At 38.2% G+C, this 20,868-nt stretch overlaps 1 protein-coding gene across 3 annotated transcripts in view; it reads right to left on the reverse strand.

The window, feature by feature from the left end:
• Positions 1-20,868, reverse strand: part of MTUS1 (microtubule associated scaffold protein 1) — a 147,592-nt gene that overhangs the window by 82,342 nt on the left and 44,382 nt on the right. For 2 of the 3 annotated variants that reach the window (XM_063402038.1, XM_063402037.1), the window contains exons 2-4: positions 14,872-17,061; positions 12,478-12,673; positions 641-823 (exon numbers count right to left, since the gene is read on the reverse strand). In XM_063402038.1, the coding sequence (XP_063258108.1) occupies positions 641-823; positions 12,478-12,673; positions 14,872-16,878 (2,386 nt within the window). In that variant the 5' untranslated portion in view covers positions 16,879-17,061. The remainder of the gene's footprint in view (positions 1-640; positions 824-12,477; positions 12,674-14,871; positions 17,062-20,868) is intronic. The other variant, XM_063402039.1, reaches the window with a different exon arrangement.

Genomic DNA, 20,868 nt, shown 5'->3' on the forward strand with positions numbered 1-20,868 from the left:
TATTTTTCCCCCCAGAACTCCTAAGAACTGCTGTAGAACTTCAAAAAAAAGCAAGCCCTGGTATTTTTCTCACTAATTTTAATCAAGATTGATTTGGTTAGGTTATACACCAATGTTTATGGCTACCTTAGAAATTACAGAAGTCTACCCATGCGAAGATTTATCTTCTAAAACAAGTGTAACTTACATGCCTGTAATTTCATTTACGTATTTGGTCCTAAAACTCTGCAAGCTAATATAAATCGGCTCAAGAAAACATTTAGCATCAAAATATTATAAACCTTGTTCCAAATATTGTAAGTAACCATTCTGTTCAGATATATTACACTACATGTAAACACTAGGCAAGTCTTGCTTAAGTAGACTTGCTGGTTATGTAATGTTTCAGGATGGAAGAGAAGTTGTACCAAAATCTCCAATTATCAACCCAAAATCCAGGGCTCAAAGCTCCTTCAGGCAGTACATCTCAAAAAGGAAAGTTCTAAGTAAAGAGTAAGACCTAGAACTAATAACAACTAATAAAATCAGAATTAACAGAGGTACTTGCCAGACAAGACTCCCTTCCAAGAGGATTTTTACCAAAAAGCAACTGATGCTGGCTATCAATCAATCAAAACCCCTAACCCTCAAGTATACTTACAATTAGTGCTGAAAAGACTTTGCTCACTCTGAGCACTGCTGACTGATGAGAGGCTAGGTGTTCTTTCAAGCACTGATCTTTTGACAGGCACTTTGGATTTGGCAAGGGAGTTACCAAAGCCAGTCCATGAGGCTGGAGAATTTTTCACTGAGGCATGCTTCTCTCCTGGCAAAGATCCTACACCTGTCAATTAGTGGGGAAAGAGGAGGGAGAAATAAGAACAGAAGGAGTAGGAAAGAAACTTAAATGATTGCTTCTTTTACACATATGCCTACAAATACAAATATTTACACAGTAAAAATCCATATAAAATAGTTTAATCTACTTCCTATTGACATGGTAAAAAGTGCTGTAAAGGCAGAAAAACTGTTCCAAGGACTTAAAGCCTTAGAAAAAAGTCGAGAGCTTAACAGATTTTCCTTCAGTGCAGACACCTGCACACATAAAAAAAAAGTCTTTTTTTTGCATATTCCTACTTCACATTATGGTTTGCTGTACTGGCAATACCACAAAAATATAACCTCCATTTCAAAGACAATCTAAGAAAGGATTCTTCTGTTTGTTCCTCCCCAAAACAGATTCACAACCCCACTCCCCTTTGACAGAACACTCTAAAAGATAATATTCTTTCAAGGAATAAGATAGCATGAGAGTATTAAATGGCTTTGTACTCATATAATACCCTGAAAACTGAGTAGTTCTACAGAACTAGTTTAACTTCCCAAACCAAGTTCTTAATGACCAGCTGGTGCAGAAACATTTTTGTATTATGTGCAGTTGTCATTTGAACTTGCTGAATACAAACACCCAACAGCTAAGTTGATCAAATAGGAAAAGAATCTATACAAGAGGTACGTGTAGGAGAAGCTCACTCTTGCACTACTAACAAAGAAAATACACTTTCCACAAGAAAACCTTAATTTAGACAAATTAATCTTTTAGTTTATTTCCTGAAAAGTGTGCACCTAGATTAAAATTTCAGTGGCCCAGAGAAGCTATATACACACAGACTTCTCTTGCGAGCTCTGAGTTGACTCCTGTCAGCTCTAGTATCAAGATCTTAATAGAGCCTTCTGAATATGGATAAGAGAAAATTTTGTACAAAAGCAGAGGTATGTGAGACAGAATTACATTTTTTAGAAAATAATTTGTTATTTATTATAAGAAAAACTATCTAAAATATATTAATTTCTTATGTCACTGCCATTTTCAAAGCTGACAGTTTATCTTGATGGAGAAGAAGCAACTACAGTGTCTCAGATTTGACTTAGAACAATCAAATTTCTATTTAAAGAGAATACCCTTCCCTTCATTCTTGTCACTATAAACAAAATTTCAACTTCTCTTAAGCTAGAAAATTGCTGAAATATGAAAGGATTAGCAATAATTTCCACCTTAAGCAATACTAGTTTTACCACAAGATTTCTATTCTTAAATACTAACAACCAAGAAACCTTCAATTTGTAGCAAACTCGGAAATCATGACATTAAGGGGTTAGACAAGAAAAACATGCCCAATGTCTGCCTTTCAACAGTAGGTGGTGTGATAGGATTAACTTGTCTCAAAACATCCTGTATGAAGTACACAAAACCAGGAACAGGACTGGTAAAGGAAGGTACGTCTAAGCTACTTTCCTCAGTTCAGATCAATTCAGAAACAAAAGAGAAACCTCGCTTACAATATATACTAAACCTGCATTAGCATATTACATATTACTGGTCACTGAATAGAACACACAAGCTTCAGTGAGCAATTAAGCTTTGCATCAGATCTCTCTTCACAGGTGCACTTTTACCACTTGCCATTACTATGCAGAACTCTGATTCTGTATATAGCTTTAGTGTAGCCTGGTATAAACCTCTGAGACAAAATTCTCAGTCATATTTTAGAATTTTTTGAAAGTTACTGAAAGGGACAATTGAACATATGGAACATGCTAAAGAGCATACAAGCTTTGCTGTGCTATGAGGACACCACAAACTACAAATTCACAGTTTTTAAAAACACTTCTGAAACAGCACTCCAGACAACGTAACAGAAATAATTTTATGTGTTTGACCAAAAAAGTTTGTCACATTTGCATGTCATAGAACAAACAGAAAGCTTTATAAAACTTTTCACAATGTTTTCTAAAATCTTGTTTCATTAATGAGTCAACAAACCAGGAAAATAACGAATTCAAACCAGTTAGGAATTCCTTTTCTCAACAGCCTCCCAGCACCACAAGGTACAAACCCAAACAACTCCCCCAAAAAACAAACAGAAAAAAGTCACTGTACAAACACTGTGTGTTAAGTTTGTATGATTTAGTGAGTTAAAGTTCTCCATTACAAAAGGGAGCTACAGGAACAAATGATTTTATCAGCTGCATTTGATGACTTCAAGATGAAGGGAACATGTTTGATTGCCATTGTGCTGGACTCAGTCATCCAGTCCAAAACATACAGGAACAAAATCCGGTTTTCTTCACAGTGATTTTCACTCAAGAGCGGTCAAAGTAAGCATGTGAAAATCTCAGTCCTGTCTAGTACAGCATGTTCCCTATACCAAGCCCAGCTTCTCTGCAGAGGCTGGAGTGTGGCAGTGCTCTGAACTCAAACCCATCCAGTGAGCACAGCAATCTCTAGGATGTCCAGTTTCAAAAGCAGATCAAACAGATGACCTTTTCTCTTAGTTTTTCTGCTGGTTGGTACTTTCCTACAATGCTTCTATTAAAGTAATTACTCAAGCACTCAAATACATTTTCCAGAAGCCCAGCTTGAGGGGTGAATTGAAGTCATGACACAAGACCATTGAACAACTATTCTAGGTATTACTTCAACTAATGGTTTTAAAGGTTTTTTCTTAAGTACCATTTCCTAAGAAAGGAATTACAAAGAATTAAATGCAAAGGTTTGGAAGACAGAAGCAGGAAGATATGGAATACAAACAAAAGTACTAGAAATGAGCATAAAAGCAGGATATTTAGTTAACCATTATTATAAAGACAACAAGCAGTAGCATCAAAGTAACAGCCTTTCATCAGTTATTTAATCTAGACACTGAAGTGGGATACCAGAAATACCACATTCCTCTACAGTGAACTAATGAGTTGGCAATTCTTTAGAAAAAAGTCTCCATGCAACAACCATCTTACTTGAACTATGTTAAAGTCTCTCTTGTATTGGAATGGAAATAAGCAAAGAACAAAGCTCATTCTTCAAAAAGCTCTGAAGTCAGCCTTTATATCCTTATTCAAATAATCATCATTTCATATCCAATCCATTATAGGTGGTTATTGTCAAGAAAAAGTTAAGGCTTCCTTTAAACAGCACTGGAGCCTAAAAAACCACACATTGACAGAATGTTGACATGAGGCAGACTGTAAAGCCAAATACGTATTCATAAATTCTGAAATTTCATGTCCACCATTTCAAAACCCATGAACACATTTTACATCTAGAGCTGAACAATGAGCAACTGGCATCCACAGAGATACATGACATGAGTGGTTGGAAGCCTTTTCCAAACACAAACTTTGGGCACACTAAGTGCAAAAGGAGTTTTTTGAAGGATACTGTTCGCTGTTGCTGCTTTTATTTAAACCTAGAGCTAACACTAATAGCTGTTTTGGCGCTCCAATGCCTAATCTCTTGAAAATGTTGAATTTCGGATTTTTGCTTTATGCATTTCTGATTTTCCCAGCAAGTTTAAAAATCCAAAGGGCTCTGTTTTAAAAATGCTAAACTTCTTAGCTGGTGAAAAAGCCCTGTCTATGCCTACAGTACAAGGTCTTGATAAAGCACAGGGAATAAGCCTTCTTACTTCTTAAGAAAATATGCTGGTTTTTGGCATCTATTGAAAAGAGCAAGTAAATAATGGAAACACAAACTAGACTTTGGTATTGTTTCCAGTGGACCTGTCAGCATATGTGTAAGAGTGCTTGTGGTTGCCATCTTAAACAGTGTAAAGCAGTAGCATTACTAACAGTTTGCTCATGGCTGCAAGCTCTTCAGTTTCTCTGATTAGCCATTCAGCATTATTGACTCTATTATCTGTTATGCCATACATGTATCAGTGTTCCTTCAAGGAAGGAAGAGTGGTTACAGTATGTTTTGTAATTCTACGGTAATGTCTTTTCAATTATCTCCCCCTTTTAAAGTCTCAAATTACTACCAAAATTACCAAAAAGGCAGAACACAGCTACATTACGTTGCTATGAATGCTCAAATGTTCAACATAAATATGGACAAAACCAGGGAATGTCAAGTTATTTCTGGGTCTTGAAATATTTATAGGAGAGAAATTTAGCTGGTCAGAGGTAACAGCTGGTCAGAGAACAGCTCTGTACTAAGGCAAGATTCAATTCTCCATTACTACAGACTTCCACAGCACTCTCTTCACATTCCCCTACAATTCTCAGACAGTTAGCAAGGAACCAGCGATAAGCTAGTGCCAAAAATATAACTAGGGTGACAGTACCCATGCAGGTAGGCGTTCACATGTTCATCCGCTTGCAGCTAAACATTCTTGGACTAAAACTGGCTCATCACTACCACAGAGCATTTATTGGCAGTTACCAACAATCAAAACAATCTTTTTTCCCCTCAAATGATTCCACCATCAGAAGAGTGATTGGGGTGTTTTCAGTTAGAGGAAGGGAGAGGAAGAGTAGTGGTTAATGTGTGCCTACTGTTCAATTTCACTTTTGTCCTTCCCTATCTGGTCCAGTTTTGAAATGTGGCAAATTTCCTCACAGTTAAACCCTTCCACAGAGACCTCCCTTCCTCATCTTCCTCTCAACCCCTCGCACTATGACCTCTCCAGTACCTAGAAACAGCCCTTCTCTTTTCTCAAGTTTGAGCTCACACCTGCTCTCTCACCTCCTGCCTTGCTCATAATGATGCCTGCTGAATTTAGTTCATTTTAGGTTTTTTCATTTGTAGACTAAACTAGAGCAGCCCCATGAGAGACCATCTCTGCACAGTCATGCAGCCACCTTCTATGACCTCCAGGCAAAGCCTGTCTCTGGACAGCAGATAGTTTTACACCAGCTTCCCAGGCACAGCAGTGACAAAGGTTGCCCACTCTGGTTTTGCCAGGAGGCTGTGGCAGGCTGCATGCTGACCTAAACAATCCACTCCCAACCACTAGCTTAACACAGCTATGGTAAAGTTCTGTCTGTTTAGGAGTACTGGGCACAAGAAATCAAATCAATGTACTGCAAGGTAAGCTGAGGCAAAAGAAAACCATCAGCCTCATCCAATCATACTTTTCATTATTGTCCAGCTCTCCATACCACACACCCTTCAGCTGTGTTAGGCACTGAATTTTTTTTTTTACTTAGATTGCAGCTTTAAAACTTATGTTATCTACAAATCTTTTAAGTTTTCTGTTGTGGGACTTAATGTGTTCCTTGAATGAAAGATGAAGCTCACTGCAGCAAAACAAATTTCTTCTGGAAGACAATTATGCATTTTTCCCTCCTCCTTTACCCTACCCTAAGAGAATTCAGAACTAAGCAGTACAAGTAAAGAGTTATTTGAAGACACACCAGCATGTCCTCGCAAGTAAATGACTAGGCACCAAGAAATTCCCCTGGCAGGGAAGTAGTGCACATCTCTCTCCTAAAGGAGAATATTCTATAGATACATCCACGTTTCTGACAGTGTCAATATGCTGACTGTTAGAATCAGTCTCTGCAAGTACGATCACGCTTCTTGGTACAGGTAGAACATGCTAAAACTTCAGTAGGGCTAGTCACAAAGTTGCCCGTAAAAAGTCTGGGAACATACATAAAAAAATTATTTCCCTAACTACAGTCACTGATGGCACCTTAAACAAAGCTGACAGGATGAAACATCCCCTTTTTGAAAGCCAGTAGATTATCTAAATTACCATAAACTCAAATATTTCCAACTCCCTCTGCCTCTTTTCCCCCAACCCCTCAAAACTCAGAGAACCACATCCAAACAGAGATAAATAAACCAGCTTGCTTTGAAATCATTCATAGCAACAGATCCCATACTACCTCACAAACAAAAGCCCTTTTACTTGTTTCTCAGGGTCAACTTGACTTCCAAAGCTAAATAGGAAGTATCTTATTCCAAAATACATTTTTATGATGAAGTCTATGAAAGGCTTGCAAAAACACAAGCAGAACCTATCCCAGAGGAAGAGTTCCTTGTTAATGAAAAGTAACAAAAGAAAATAGGTGTCAAAGTTATGGTAAACTTTTCTGATAGTGCAGGTAGTCAAGGCTAAAAGCAAATCGACAAAGCTACATTCAGATTACATCATCTTATGGCTCCTTTCTGGCTGCAAATTGTAAACTGACCATTTTGTAGCTGCATGATCAACACCTGGGGCAAGAGTTTAGGGGTCAGTACTCAGCACAAGTAAATATATTGCTCCAGACATCTTCCAGCAAACCATTTCTGTTGAGGATGTCTAGGATGTGAGGGCAAAGGAAACATTACCAGGCAAATCCAACTCGAGCGACTGGAGAAACAATAAACAGCAAGGCCCCCAGGCCCTCATAATTAACACTGTTTGCCGAACTCCCACAAACTCATCAACTGGACAAAAGTCCTTTTGGATACACTCAGTAAGTTTTTCTCCAGTTTAGAGAACTGGTTATGACACAGAGTCACTATGCAGTGGAGATGTCTGGATTAAGATGACCGAAGAAGGATCACAGACAAACTTTGTGTCATACTATGGACTACAGTCCTTATGTTCTGTGGAGACCCATGTATTAGTTTCCTCCTTCCTATACCGCTGAAGGGGAACATGCAAGTTTTAAGTTCACTTTTAACACAGCTTTAATTAGTACAGATATAGTAAAGAAAAAGCATACTGAAAAGAAGACTGAAACCCAGTAATCTGGACTAAGAAGGACAAATAATCATCTTGGGTAAATTAGTGTATGAGGAACCTGCTTTTAGGATCCATAAAAGAACCTGGCTGCTCTGTAAAAGAAAAGCATAAAAAGACTGGCTGAAACTAAATTTTACGCCTTATATGTAGGCCCTAGTACATTTTAGACTTGTTTATGAGAAAATATATAAACACCTTCACAAGTGACTGTCTGTTCTAGGATTCTGAGTAAAGTTTTGACTGTTTCAATCCAGAGAAGCTGGAAGTTATGTTTGTCTTTTTAAATATTTTGTTTCCTCTTGGCAACATGTCAATCCAGCTTTAAAGAGTCACATGGTAGATAACAGGAATGATACAAGCTGAAATGTTGTTTTCAGTAACTATACTTGGGTTGGCTCCTAGTTCAGTGCCAGAACAAAGATTCAGGCACTGTGGAATCCTTAGTGGAACAAAATTGTTTTGGTCCTGCTTCACTAGTATTGTGAAAGGTTATACCAAGAAGCCCTGAATTACCAAGTTTATACATGTTTCCAGCTATATGAAAACTGACTGAAACCATTTGGTTTGAATTTTCCATCTGTGAAGGCTTTCTTTGTTTAATAAACAGCAATAACACTCAATAAACTGAGTCTTAATCTGTCACTGCCTGTTCTGGTTTTAACTATGGAAACTTCTCTCAATCACAAATTTAATGTATGATCAAGCCAAAATACAACTGCATGAATTTAGCAATTATGAAGTAAAAAGAAAATCAGTATTTCAAAGTATTACTAAACCTGCATGAACATATTTTCTATAGCACTTGGAGAATTATTTTTCCCATGCTTCTGGTAGTTGCAGAACACTGGAAAACTCCTCCAGTATGATCAACCTGTCATAAGGGAAAGGTCTCACTTGTTCAAAAACATCTTTAAGGAAATACAGAATTCATACTTTCAAGCTTCTCTGTATCCAAGCTTTCACTGGTCTTGTTAAATGCTATGAAAATACCATCAAGGGAAAAAGGGAGTGATCACTAGATTGGATTCATGGAAATTACAAGTAAAGCACAGGGCTGCTATACTGCTGAAGGGATATCAGTGACTTCAATCAGAGACAAAAGGGTACCCAAAATGTCAAAAAACACCCCACTGGATAGCAAGAGACATTTTTTGTTATACAGATGATTTATATGGTTTCCATTGATTTCTCCAAGTCTTTAACAGTAAGCAAAGGAATAGTATTACTGATACTTTCAGATTCCCAAAGAGTTTCAATTACATACAAGGCTTGACAGAGCTAAGACAACAATGTGAAGTTTCTTACAGTGAGGAGATAATTTAAAGTAATGGTGTATTTTTAAGGCAGAAGTGGAGATGAAGTTATAGCATATCAGAAGTCTTATTTGCAGGTAAAGATTCTTCCTTTACATAATTTCAGGTAGGTTGTAGTCAGCAAAAGAAGGTAAGAAAGGAATTGGTGGGAATACACATTTTTAGATTTACTGTGAATCATTAAGTTTTCTATTTGATGCTGTTCAAATAATTTCCTGTGGCTGAAACTGTTACAATGCTTTTGTTCAACTGCACAGGTGGTAATATACAGTTGCTGGGGCAGGTGTGATAGCTGAAAATCTTGGAGTGATGTTCCATGGGAACACCAAAGCTCCTTGGCTTTTCCAATCCCCTTTAACTCCTCCCTTCAAGTGAGGCAAAGACATGACTCTCCTCAAACCATAAAACCTCAACTGTTATCAGGCTATTACTCCTCCACACTGGCTACGGTACATCCAAATTAGAAGGCTCTGTGTGTTTCATGGGAACAAAAACAACAGTTGCTTTGATTCTGAAACTAGTTCAAAGTCCTCTACCTGGGCTCTGAAATTATATATCCTTATCCATATAAAAATGGGTAAGTCAAACATGTTATTCTGTGTCTTGAATTCTAATAAATGTTTTCACTGACAGAAAACAAACACAGCCAGACATACAGCCTTCCTCCAGTACTACAGAAACTTACACACACTACCATGGAAAGTTACCTGTAGTGAATTAAGGTTTTTGTCTTACAGTGAGTGTGTCATCCCCTCTTATGAACAGAGAGATAAACAGTTACAGAAATAATTTTGAGGCATCTATCTTGCCGCAAATCTGGAAATCTGGTCACAGTTGCAGAAATGGGGTTTCACCATTTCCCAAATCTGATACAGTGGATCAAGGTGTGCTTGTCTTTTAGAAAACCTATTTCTAATTCAGCAAAATCTTCAAGTTCCAGCTAAGATACATCAATACTGGTGAAAAATGCTCAGCAACAATTTTGAAATAAACAAACCCAGCTATTTCTAGCCCAATATGCTCTGCAAATAACCCCACAAAAATACAGTGTTTGGGATATGAGTTCTGCTCTCCGTCTGCTGTCTTATGTTCAGGTGAAAATCAGGAAATTTCCTGAGAAGAAATGCTTTCTATTGGGTTAGTATGTTACCACTGAGTACTTAAGTTTTACAAATGGAAAAAAAAATCAAAATCTCAACTCCTGACAAGTTCCAAGGATCTTATAACTAGTGTTTTATACACAACTTTTTTTTTCTTCCATTTCTTGATTGTGTGAACGCAATCCTCGCAAGCTCTTGATTATTCTAGGAAGAATGCACACACTAGTGCATTTTGGACAGATGCACCACTTCTGCTCCTCACCATACACATGTGAGAGTTGACAAAGAGCTGTAGTACCATTTCCCTAGTTCGGAGTAGTTAATGGATTCAACTACACAAACTTCTCTTGTTGCCCAGTGATCCAAATACTATCAGTACCTGATTAAGACATAGCTGCATATATGTTAGTACCTCAGGAAGAAACAAGTTTGTTAGGATTGGACATTTTTAAAACTCGACAAACTACTGAACAACCTAGTCTGAATTCAGTACTGACCCAGTTACAGGCAGCAGGGGCTGGACTAAGCGACCTCCAGAAGTCCTTTCCTTTCTGGATTTAGCTAGTTTGTCTGTAGTCTGACAAAATCCTGACAGCAAACAACTGTACAGCTACTGAATGATTTATCTGGGGGCTGAAGTTTGATATCAAACTGTTCAAGTGACTCCACTGGAAAAAAATAGTTATTCCCTTCATGCTTTATGCTAAACAGGTAACTGGATTTGGCTTACAAACTGGCACTTTGTCACAAAAAGTATATGTACAGCTTTACTTCAAAAATGTTAAAAAACAGAAGGGGTAAGCAGCAGTAGATATGGTTTTACCTGAAAGCTGTGGTCACATAATACTGTGGGGGTTTAGCAGCAATTCCAAATAACTCCTACTTTGCCCCATATCCCACCCCATAATCCTATCCTCTGATTTGCACCAGTACAAGGTTTACCAGGGAGCAAGGACACATGTTCAAAAACTCCCTTTGTAAGGGATGGGGAAGTTAACCTGATACAGCTGAATGCATCAAATCCTACTCTGTAGCACCAAAACACTGCATAAACAAGATGAAAGGTGGTATGTGCCAGGAACAGTGAGCTAGGAACAAGGGACTGGGGAAAGGACATGGAGAAAACAAATTTCTTCTCACGTGCAGCATTAAGGTTCCAGACTTACCAGATCACACCACAAGTTTGAAATTAGTTAAAGTGCTGCTTCGTGCTTTTAGTTTAAGCACCCTTTTTCCAGTGGGAAAAATTTGGGAAATATTCTTTTGACTACCATAATTTCAACATACATCGATTAGTTACGAAGCGACAGGTTTATCTTAAAAAAAAATCTGGGGAGTAAATGTTTTTATTTTCAACATCAAATGACTTCTGTAAATACATTTTTTTTTTCTGAAGGGAAGAAGTTAGTCCTATACCTTACCTATGCTTACATTTATTTCTAGTGACAGTATCATAAATCTTATCTGCATTAATAACCTAATGGAAAACTCTATATCTATATCCATCTCTCTTCTTCTAAGGCTGTAATTACACACCAGAAAGCTCTAGGTTGGTATTTAGAGGGGTGATGTGTTCTCCAAGAAACTGTAAGTCTACAGGTTGGTGCCTGGTTCACAGAGCAAGTGCCTCATAGCAAGCCTCAAGTGGGAGAATAATCTATATCCACTTTCTTTGAGGGACTCATCCCATAAAGGAATACATATACAGATTTTATCACACTTCACCACCTGGATATAATTAAGAGGACTATTTTTTACTGTTTTATAATCACAGATTGAGTGGGTTAAAAAAGAAAAAAAAGGAACAGGTTTTACTGGGTATAGCTGGGTGTGCACTTTCCAAATTACAGTGCATTGTAGTGTAGTCATTCATAGACAGGCTACCTTTGCAACTAGTTAGAGTGCCACACTTGGTTAAAAAAACCCAGCACATAACCTACCAGAGCACTTCTGAATCCCTGTAATACAGTTACAGAATGTAGTTTCTAGTCATGAGATTTGAACAGCAGCCTACAGACTAGATGAGAGATTGATCCCTGCCCTTGGTACTAATCAGTCTGAGTTAAATTAGCAGCTCAAGCAGTAGTTTCACCTTCAGTTATGTGCTCCCCTTTCTAGAAACTACAGACCTGTACTAAAATTAGGTTGAACAAAATATGTTATGTCCTGAAATAAGGACTCATTCCCATCGGGATAGCATGCAGTTGCTTATCACAAGAGTATTGTACCTGAGCACTCTATTTGCTCCTCTTTTAGGTAATTTGAGTTGTAATTTCACAAAATACTACAATATAACCAAATGTAAATAATATTTAATATTGATTTTTCTAATAGCACCACACCCTCCTAAACACAGTCCTTATGAGATTTTACAACTATGAGTGGTAACCTGCCTTTCTTTTTTTGCCCTGGTATTAGCAATTTACAATTTAGACAGTATTGTATTTAACACCGACATATAGCTCTGTACCACCCTAAAACTTGTGTCAGAAATTACATTAAGTGTGATACCTTAATTTTAAGAAAGTGGTTAAGTGGTAATATTCCAGTGAAAAATTCTCTTACCGGAACTTGATGACAGAAGAGCTTCTTTTTGAGAAGGGGTTTTAACAGTGCTGATAGTTTTATTTTCACATCCTCTCTTCAAGGTCGACACAGATGGCACCATTTTAACCTTGGGAGTTAATACACTTCGTAGCATGATTTGGTCTTTCTTTGGTATGTTTTTCCCTTGTGTTGCCCCATCTTTCACAGAAGGCATCTGTTTTAAGAAAAAAACAGAAACCAAAAAGCCAACAACTCAACCCACACACCACCACTGTGAGAAACTAATGATCTCCCTCTGAGGCATCTGTAATGAAATCCTGAAGTAGGAAACATGCTTCGTCTTTATCCCATTGTCCACATCTGCAGTTCAGAACTTCAAGAACAGTCTCCTGAATGGCCCTCAGCAACACAAACCTATTAGTTTGAAGCTAATCACTAGTAATGACCAACACACTAAAAAGAGGTTACAGAGGTCATTTTACATCAGAATTTCTTCCTCTTCCTCCCCAAACTCTAATTAAGCCACTCAATTACATGACTATACTTAAGATCTCAACCAACAAACTACACATGTTAATTGTCCTGAGAAGTTAGTTGTCTTGTACTACCTGAAATGTCACAGCCCCTGTAATAGTTTCCTGGTCTAGGTCTTATGTCACAACAGCTTAAAATCCTTCACGTTGAGGTGCCACAGATAAAACATAAGTGCAGGAGTAGACCCAGGACAGGTTTAAAATAACTGGTTTATATGTGTGAAACATCTATGTTTGACACAGAATTCTTGCTCCAGTTTATACAGCCTTTAGTCATGGCCACGCCTGTCAAGCCCATGAAGACACACTTTACAGTTCAGCTCTTCATGTGCTTGTCTGTGACTCAAGCTGATTGCAGCAATTTGGTCGGAGTACCGAACTTTCCATTTTTGACTACAATCCTCATCTTAATTTTCAGATGTTAATCTGTACTTTCCCACTTAAGAGGACCACTTATTAAGTTTAATCCAGCTGAATTGTCTACTGCACATTTTATAGAAATTTCTCTTTTGCTTCTCCAGGTACAAGCAGAACAATAAAAATCACAAAATTTTCCTTTTTGGCAATGGAATTAATTAAAAGGATTCTCTCCAACTTTTCATACCAAAAGTAAGGGCTGATAAAGAATGCAAACTCTCAAAGAGACTGTAGAATTCAAGCAGACCATCCGTGCTTTCATGCTTACTTAGGTTCTCAAGTTAAATTATTACTCTAATAAATAATAGTACTTATTAATTTCTTGTGCAATGTTTAAAAATGTTCTAAGTAGCTTCCGCAGTATATTGAGTTTCACTGGAATTTTCTGGAAAATTAGTAAGACCTGTCAAAAATTCAGACAATGACAGTTTTACCAGTAAGAGCTGCCTCCATTTCACCATTTTAACATCAGCTGTTGAACCCACAAGCCAACAACAGGAGAGACTCCAAAAAGCACCAAGACTCCAAACCTGTCCCTACTGCATCTCCTGAAATCTGGGTTAACCCAACCCCTTCTTTCCCCTTGGTACTTTTCTCTTAACCTTCTTTCAGTGCATTTGAAAGCAGCACGTTTCTCCTGACAGGCAGCTGACTCATCCCAAAATATTTCCCAACCAACCAGCACATGCATACCTCACGGCCAGGAAGTTTGTACCTTCCAGCTGGCTGACTGCCTAAAACCAGGTATATGCCCTCAGCATGAGAAATATTTCCTGACTACTCCCAACTATTCTAATGAGTCTCGGCTTTACTTCAAACAAATAAACTCCCAAATTATACAAAGGAGTCAGTGAAATTAAGATGTTAAAAATAAAATGTTTCACCAACTTACTAGTCTCTGGGTTTTGTGTGACTTAATGTTACTGCTAATATATGCACAAAATTTACATAACTAATTTTAAAAAGTCTACTTTAGTTCTAAAGCACATTTTGAAAGAAAAGAAAATATCAAAACCAGCAATTTATCTCTAATGTCTATTTGAAGTTACAGCATCACTAGAATCATCTTGAAAAAATGTACATTAAAAGCTGTATTTAGAAAACTTCACCAAGTTATGTTAGGCAATTTTACAAGGTTGACTAAATTAAGACTTGTTTGCTTTTATTAGACATCTTACAAACTGTATTGTCTTAAAAGGACTTCACTAAAAAAAACCCTGTGTTATGGAATAAGATTAAGGTGGAGACACTAAATTGCAGTTGAGGCCAACTGCAAACCAATCTGTAAAACAATACTTCTTCACCATCTTTACTAAGGGGAGACTCCACACAAAAATCAACACTACAGTTACATTTGTAGACACCGAAACTCATTCCATAATTCCCACACTGTGCAATACTGAATTTCCTTTATGGCAAATGTACAAAACATACAAGTAAGTATGGAAGCAAAAAAACTTACCAAAGGAACAGAGTGCACATCAAATGTTTCATTTGCCATATCTTTTACCAATGTTGCTTCCAGAAGCACTGCCATATTGCTGCTTTGCTCCTTTTCACCATTGGTCAGGTTGATGTTTTGAGTACAAGGCATCATTAAGGAGTTTGAACTTTCCATTTTATTGTTTAGCATCTCTTTCGAGTTCTCTCCAGATGCTGGAAGCACAGCAGAAGCCAAGGAGCACGCCGGATGGGTAGTGCTTGCTTTGTCAATGTCTTGTGGACTTTGCTTTAACGCAGGTGTTTTTGAAGCCTTGTGGGAAGCATTTTTGGGATGTGCTGTGGCATGTCCGACTTGGCTAGTGAAGAGGTGTTTGTTAACATGTAGCTTATGGGACTTATTTACAGGCAATTCCACCTTAGTATCTTTAGCTAGATCTACTGGTTTTTTCAGCACTTTTATAGGAGAGGACAATTGCCTCGGGGAACCAACTCTTAAAGGTGAGGAGACAGATGATAGTTGAGGGGACTGGGGAGACTGTTTTAATGCTGCACTGTCTCTTGGCTGTAGCACAGCTCTAGACACAACCTTTGGCTTAACATTTTTGAAATTAGGTTTGGGAAAACTAACTATCTCTGATTTCTTTGCTTTGGTTATGGTTGATGCAATAGGAGACCTGCCCATTGGTTTTCTTGCAGTTTGATCTGAACCAGCTTTAAGCCCGGACCTTCTGTTATGCCCTCCTACAAATGCTTCACTTGGTCTTAGTCTAGAAGACTTTTCTCCAAGTTCTTCCAAAGCTGAAACAGAAAAAGTCCTATTTTTTGATCGCTCCTTAGGAGTTGAAGTACATAAACTGCTTTCATCAGCTGTTGGACTGAAGACCACAAAAGTTGCTTCGCATTTCAGCTCAGGCATAACCGTCTTCCTTAATTTTGGAACACTGCAAGATACAGAAGGAATGTTGTGCTTATTCTGAAGAGCAGCATTTACAGAGATACCTTGTTCTTTGGTTAAAGGCTCACTAGTTTTGTTTGATACTTGTTCTCCATCCACTTGATCTACTGGGAGAAGGTGCACACTATTTACATGACTATCCATGCATGCTTCAGCACTGGATTTGACAGTTTCATCATGGTAAGGAGTAATCTGCATGGATTTCACTTTGTCATCCTCATTAATACTAATGCATGGTTGTGGCAGAGTGAGCACCCCGACACATGGTGATAATGCATCTTGCTCATAAGTATCTATACATCCAGCAGGTAGTTCTACAGCCTGTGCTTCTGTTTCCAGTGATTCTTTATCAGTCTTGTTAGTGTTTTTTTGATAGTGTTCAACACCTGCAGAGATGAAATTAGGTGTTCTTTCTGGGCTGGTTCTATCAAATTCCTCTCCAATACATACTTCAGAAGAGATAAATGTTTCCCCCAGATGCGTGTCATCATTTTGATCAGTTCTCAGATTTTCACCTGTAACAGTACCATCCAATGTGCTCAGCTGGCAGCATGCCCTGCCATTTTTCAGGGACCACATGTTCTGCTCTGAAGCAGGAAGAGTTAGCACAGACTTAGAGTCAGTCTGACTGTAAGGCACTGAGTGTTTGATACTCTGATTTTGCATTTTTGCCATAGCAAAATCACCTTTCACTAAGCTTGTCGTTGCTTCCAAGCCACAGCTGAAAGAACACCTACAAGTCTGTTCAGTCACAGAAGACTTGCATGCAGCATCTGTATCTCCTAACGGAGCTCCTGTGCAGTATTTACCAGGTGTCTTCTGCAGATCAAGTACTTGAATACACTGCTGTTTTAAAAGACTTCTGAAGTCACCCTTATTTTCCAAAATGGTATCACCTTCATGCTCAGACACTATATTTTGGTCAGCTGAATTACCACGTATCTTGGCAGCACAACTCTCTGAGGAAGGTGCACCTCTGTCACATGCATAGCTATTTCCATTTTCATCCCTTATAAGTAAGGAAGACTTTAAGCCATTCTGTGCTTTGTCATCAGACTTCCCAACACTCATTTTGAAGGCTAAATTTTAAACCGTTTTCATTTTATAGTTCTTTAAAACCCCAGAGAATGTAGATTCTTCTGAACTTGGCAGAAAAAAAGCCCAACTGCTTTTCCCTGGAATGTGTCAGTTGTCCTGAAAGATATTTAAAAAGCAGTCCTTTGTTTCCATGTTTCCCAAGAAGATTCAAATGTTCTGGAATTAAAAAGAAATTTTAAAAAGTTAGTCAAACCAGGATTTTAAGACAGTAAGCACTCCTAAGTTCCTAGTCTTCAGACATCAGAGCAGCAACATAGAAGCAATACTCAGAATCCCAGTGAAGAAAAACTTCAGTCCTCATCCCTTGATACAGAGCAGTAGCAACCGCCGAGACTTTTTTCTCTGCGCTGAAGGCCTTTTTCCCGCCCTTTGAGGCAGCAATGTATAGCAGAGGCAGCTGAAGATTTTCCAAGGTTATTTAAGACATCTGAGTTGAAAGATGAGGAGAGGGAGAGGAAGGTTTGTGATCAGCTCTGGGGCTACAGCAGTACACTGCCCCCATAGTGGTGGGACAGCCAACTGTAGATGCAAGTGGCACCCCTTCAGAGTCACTGGAAAGCAATTCCATACCAGTTAACTGCCTCCATCCTCTATAAAGATGACGTGAGATTAGCCAAATGACAAAATTCCAGTGTCCTCTCCAGCAGAGCAGAGCCATATATCCTCACCTAAAACCCTATAGAAAGGTGAAGGGGCGGGATTGACATGAACAGACGATGGGGGACAACTGACCGCACGTGGGGTGGAGATGCACAAACAAAAAACAGCACAGAGCCCTTGCAACATATAGTGACAAGTTCCTAAAAAACACTAAGACTGCACCCAAGTACCAAAACCACAAGAATGTGAGTGACGGAGAAGAGCAAACTGTCCAAAGCTGCTGGATGACCTCTGTAGCACTCCATATGAAAGGCTCCTAGTACCAGAAATGAGACCAGAGGTAGGAAGAACTTCAGATTTATAACAAATGGTTGCAGTGGGTAGGGAATCTGCCAGAAGGAGGCTCGCTTTCAGAGCAATAAAACCTGAATAAGTGGGAAGAAGTTCACTGGATCTGATAAGGCAATCTGGCTGAAGATGCATTCACAGACAAAGGTCAGCTTCCCAACTGAAGAAAATGAACATCTATTGAACACCTTCAACTGTCTGGAATGACAGATTATACTCTCAATCAAAGAGCGGGAAGGAGGACACTTGCCATCAAAAACAATGAGAAAACAGGTCTGTGTTTTATTTAAACAAAAATATAGACATCAGAGTGTGGGGTCCTCAAACAAGGACACTGATATAATGACATATTTGAAATTTAGTGCAGCAGGATGTCCATCAGGATTAAGTACGGATGGAATAAGTCATAATTCACATAAGAATTATATTAATGTCTGAAATTATTTCACTGTTTCAACCACAGTGACAATACTGGATCCAATACAAGACAGTTGTAACAAGATCAGAAAAGATGATAATAATATTAATAATACTAGTAATAGATTTCTGGTATAGCAATGTTGATTAGGCACATTGAAGAATAATTCTGTAATCATATTTTTGTAGAGGAATCAAAGACTGCTTTGGGAAACAAGTTTTTTCTGAGAAGAGAAGCAACTCTTGATTTTTCTTTAGCAAATAAGTTTAAATCCTCACAGAAACCACATAAGCCATTCTGGAAACCACAGCAGGGGAAAGAAAACAAATCCTTATGCACAAATACTTTGAAAGAGTAAAATGAAGCCAGCACACTAAGTAGTGAAAAGTAAGTTACTTCTTGCATTAATCGAAATTCACTTTGTTCTTTAAACCTTACTTTCTTCAGCTGGAAACACAGCCAGCTGGAAACACAGCTTGAGTAACTACACGCAAAATAAAGCCTCTATCATACTAATGAAAAGTATAAAGCTGCAAGGCCCATAAACAGTTTTGAGTACAAAAAAGTAGGACTCAAAGTAAGACTACTGTAGAACTGCAAGAATTTGCTCACTATGAACCAAACACACAGTGGCTTCTGGCCCACAACCTCGTCTTTACATGGTACTTTGAACATCTGACTCAGACTGAAGGTAAAAAGACCATGAAACAAGGAAACAAAAACTATCAAGATTAGACAGCAAGCACACTTTCCTCTGCCCCCTTCCACCCCCAAGATGAAATGACTTGTCTAACTAGAACATCTCCTGGTTCCTCAAGGCTGATCTAGATCTTTTGCTTACCCACTACTATTCAATCCCTAAAGAAGCACAAACAACTGTAATACCCTCACTTTCACCTTCAGTTAGGAAACTTAAGGCAAATTGAAGAGTTCTTCAGAAAAAGTCTTCCCTGAAGGCAGAGCAAGAATCTGTTCTGAATAATTTTCCATTTATTTAAGTCAATCACAGAATCAACTGCTGTAAAATATTTGCAAACTTTGCTTTCACTGTTGTTTTGACACATTAAAACTTGTTTCTACTTGTCTGGATACTAGCCCTTAACACTGCTTGCTCACCCAGTCATGCAACAAAAGTTAAGAATCCATTTTGATTCAGCAGTAGCTCAGATCAAACCTGAAGTCTTACCTCTTTCAAGAGCTTTCTTTCTGCAGAAAATAGGCAACTTCAATGTATCAATACGTAGCAAGAATAAAATCCCAAGAATTTAAATAATGGTGCATTACCTTACATTGTACGTAGCTAATAATATCAAAATTCAAAGCAACACAGGTAGCTAAGTCAAGTTTGTTTCAACTGATGCTGTCTGAAGAAGGTCAAAAAAAAATAAAAGTAGTTTTGATACTGAGTAGAGAAGTGAGGAAGCACATTAAAGTTGCACATACCTAGTGTACATAGACATATAAATCTGTTTACTCAGTGCTCTGGACTTTCACACAGCTAGAGAACATGTAGAAGTAAATTACTAATTCAACTATTTTTAAAGCAAATCTTCACTATAGTAATCAATACTTTCATGAATAAGTAGACCAGCTTCAAATACAGCTTCACACACACATTTAGAATCCTGAAAGCATCCTACATAAAAAGAGAGGTATTCCTAAGGATCAGCTATGGTATTTAAAAATCTGTAACCTAGATGAACATTATGCCTTAAAGAATTGACATTCTGTAACTCTCCATATAACAATATGTTCATTAAGCTCATGAAAACACATCCCGGTGATGAGAAATTCATTCGTTTTAGATTTGCCATAGAAGGCTGAGTGAAAAATTAACCTCAGCCCAGCATCTCCTCCATGGGGGGGGGGTCAGTAGCAGACACACAGACACAACAGTTGCCCTTGCCGAGAACACATTGTTCCTGGCAACTAGTGACTTGAGGAATTCTCTAAACTAAATACTAATAAACTTGCTTTGACTTGGTCTTACATCAAGCATTATGAATGCCTGGCCTCCACAACACACTACAGTGCAGTGCAAAACAGGTCAGCTGTTTTTGCCTTCAGTAAAGTTCAGCTTACCAAATTTCAGTTGTGTACCTCAAATGCTTACACAAAGCAGAAAAAGTCTTCACTACCTGAGCTCTAATTTTTCTCCTTCATCAACTGAAATAAGAGCTTTGGGTAACAGCAGTACCACTTAAAACAAACAAACAGACAAACAAACAAACAAACAAAACAACTAAAAACCCCCAAACACCCCAAAAACTTGGCAAGTAGGTTACCCTAGAAAGAGGAGGGATTGGCTGCCAACAGCCTCAGATCCAGGAGAAAGGGATTGGCTGCCAACAGCCTCAGATCCAGGAGAAATACACTACAACATAAAGAACTGGGCTCAGAGCAAGATTTTGTCACTTCTACTAACCAACAAGAGGTATCCAGGCGTGTGTTGTTAAAAGGCAGGGGGACAGTCACTCTTTCACTGCAAGGTAATCAGGAATCAAAACCACGTAATTATTATTAATTACATAATTAATAATAATCAAAACCAGATAATTCATCTCACAGGTTGACAAAATTACTACAAGAACTCAAGT

Source organism: Prinia subflava, chromosome 7, assembly GCF_021018805.1.
Source record: "Prinia subflava isolate CZ2003 ecotype Zambia chromosome 7, Cam_Psub_1.2, whole genome shotgun sequence".
NCBI lineage: Eukaryota > Metazoa > Chordata > Aves > Passeriformes > Cisticolidae > Prinia > Prinia subflava.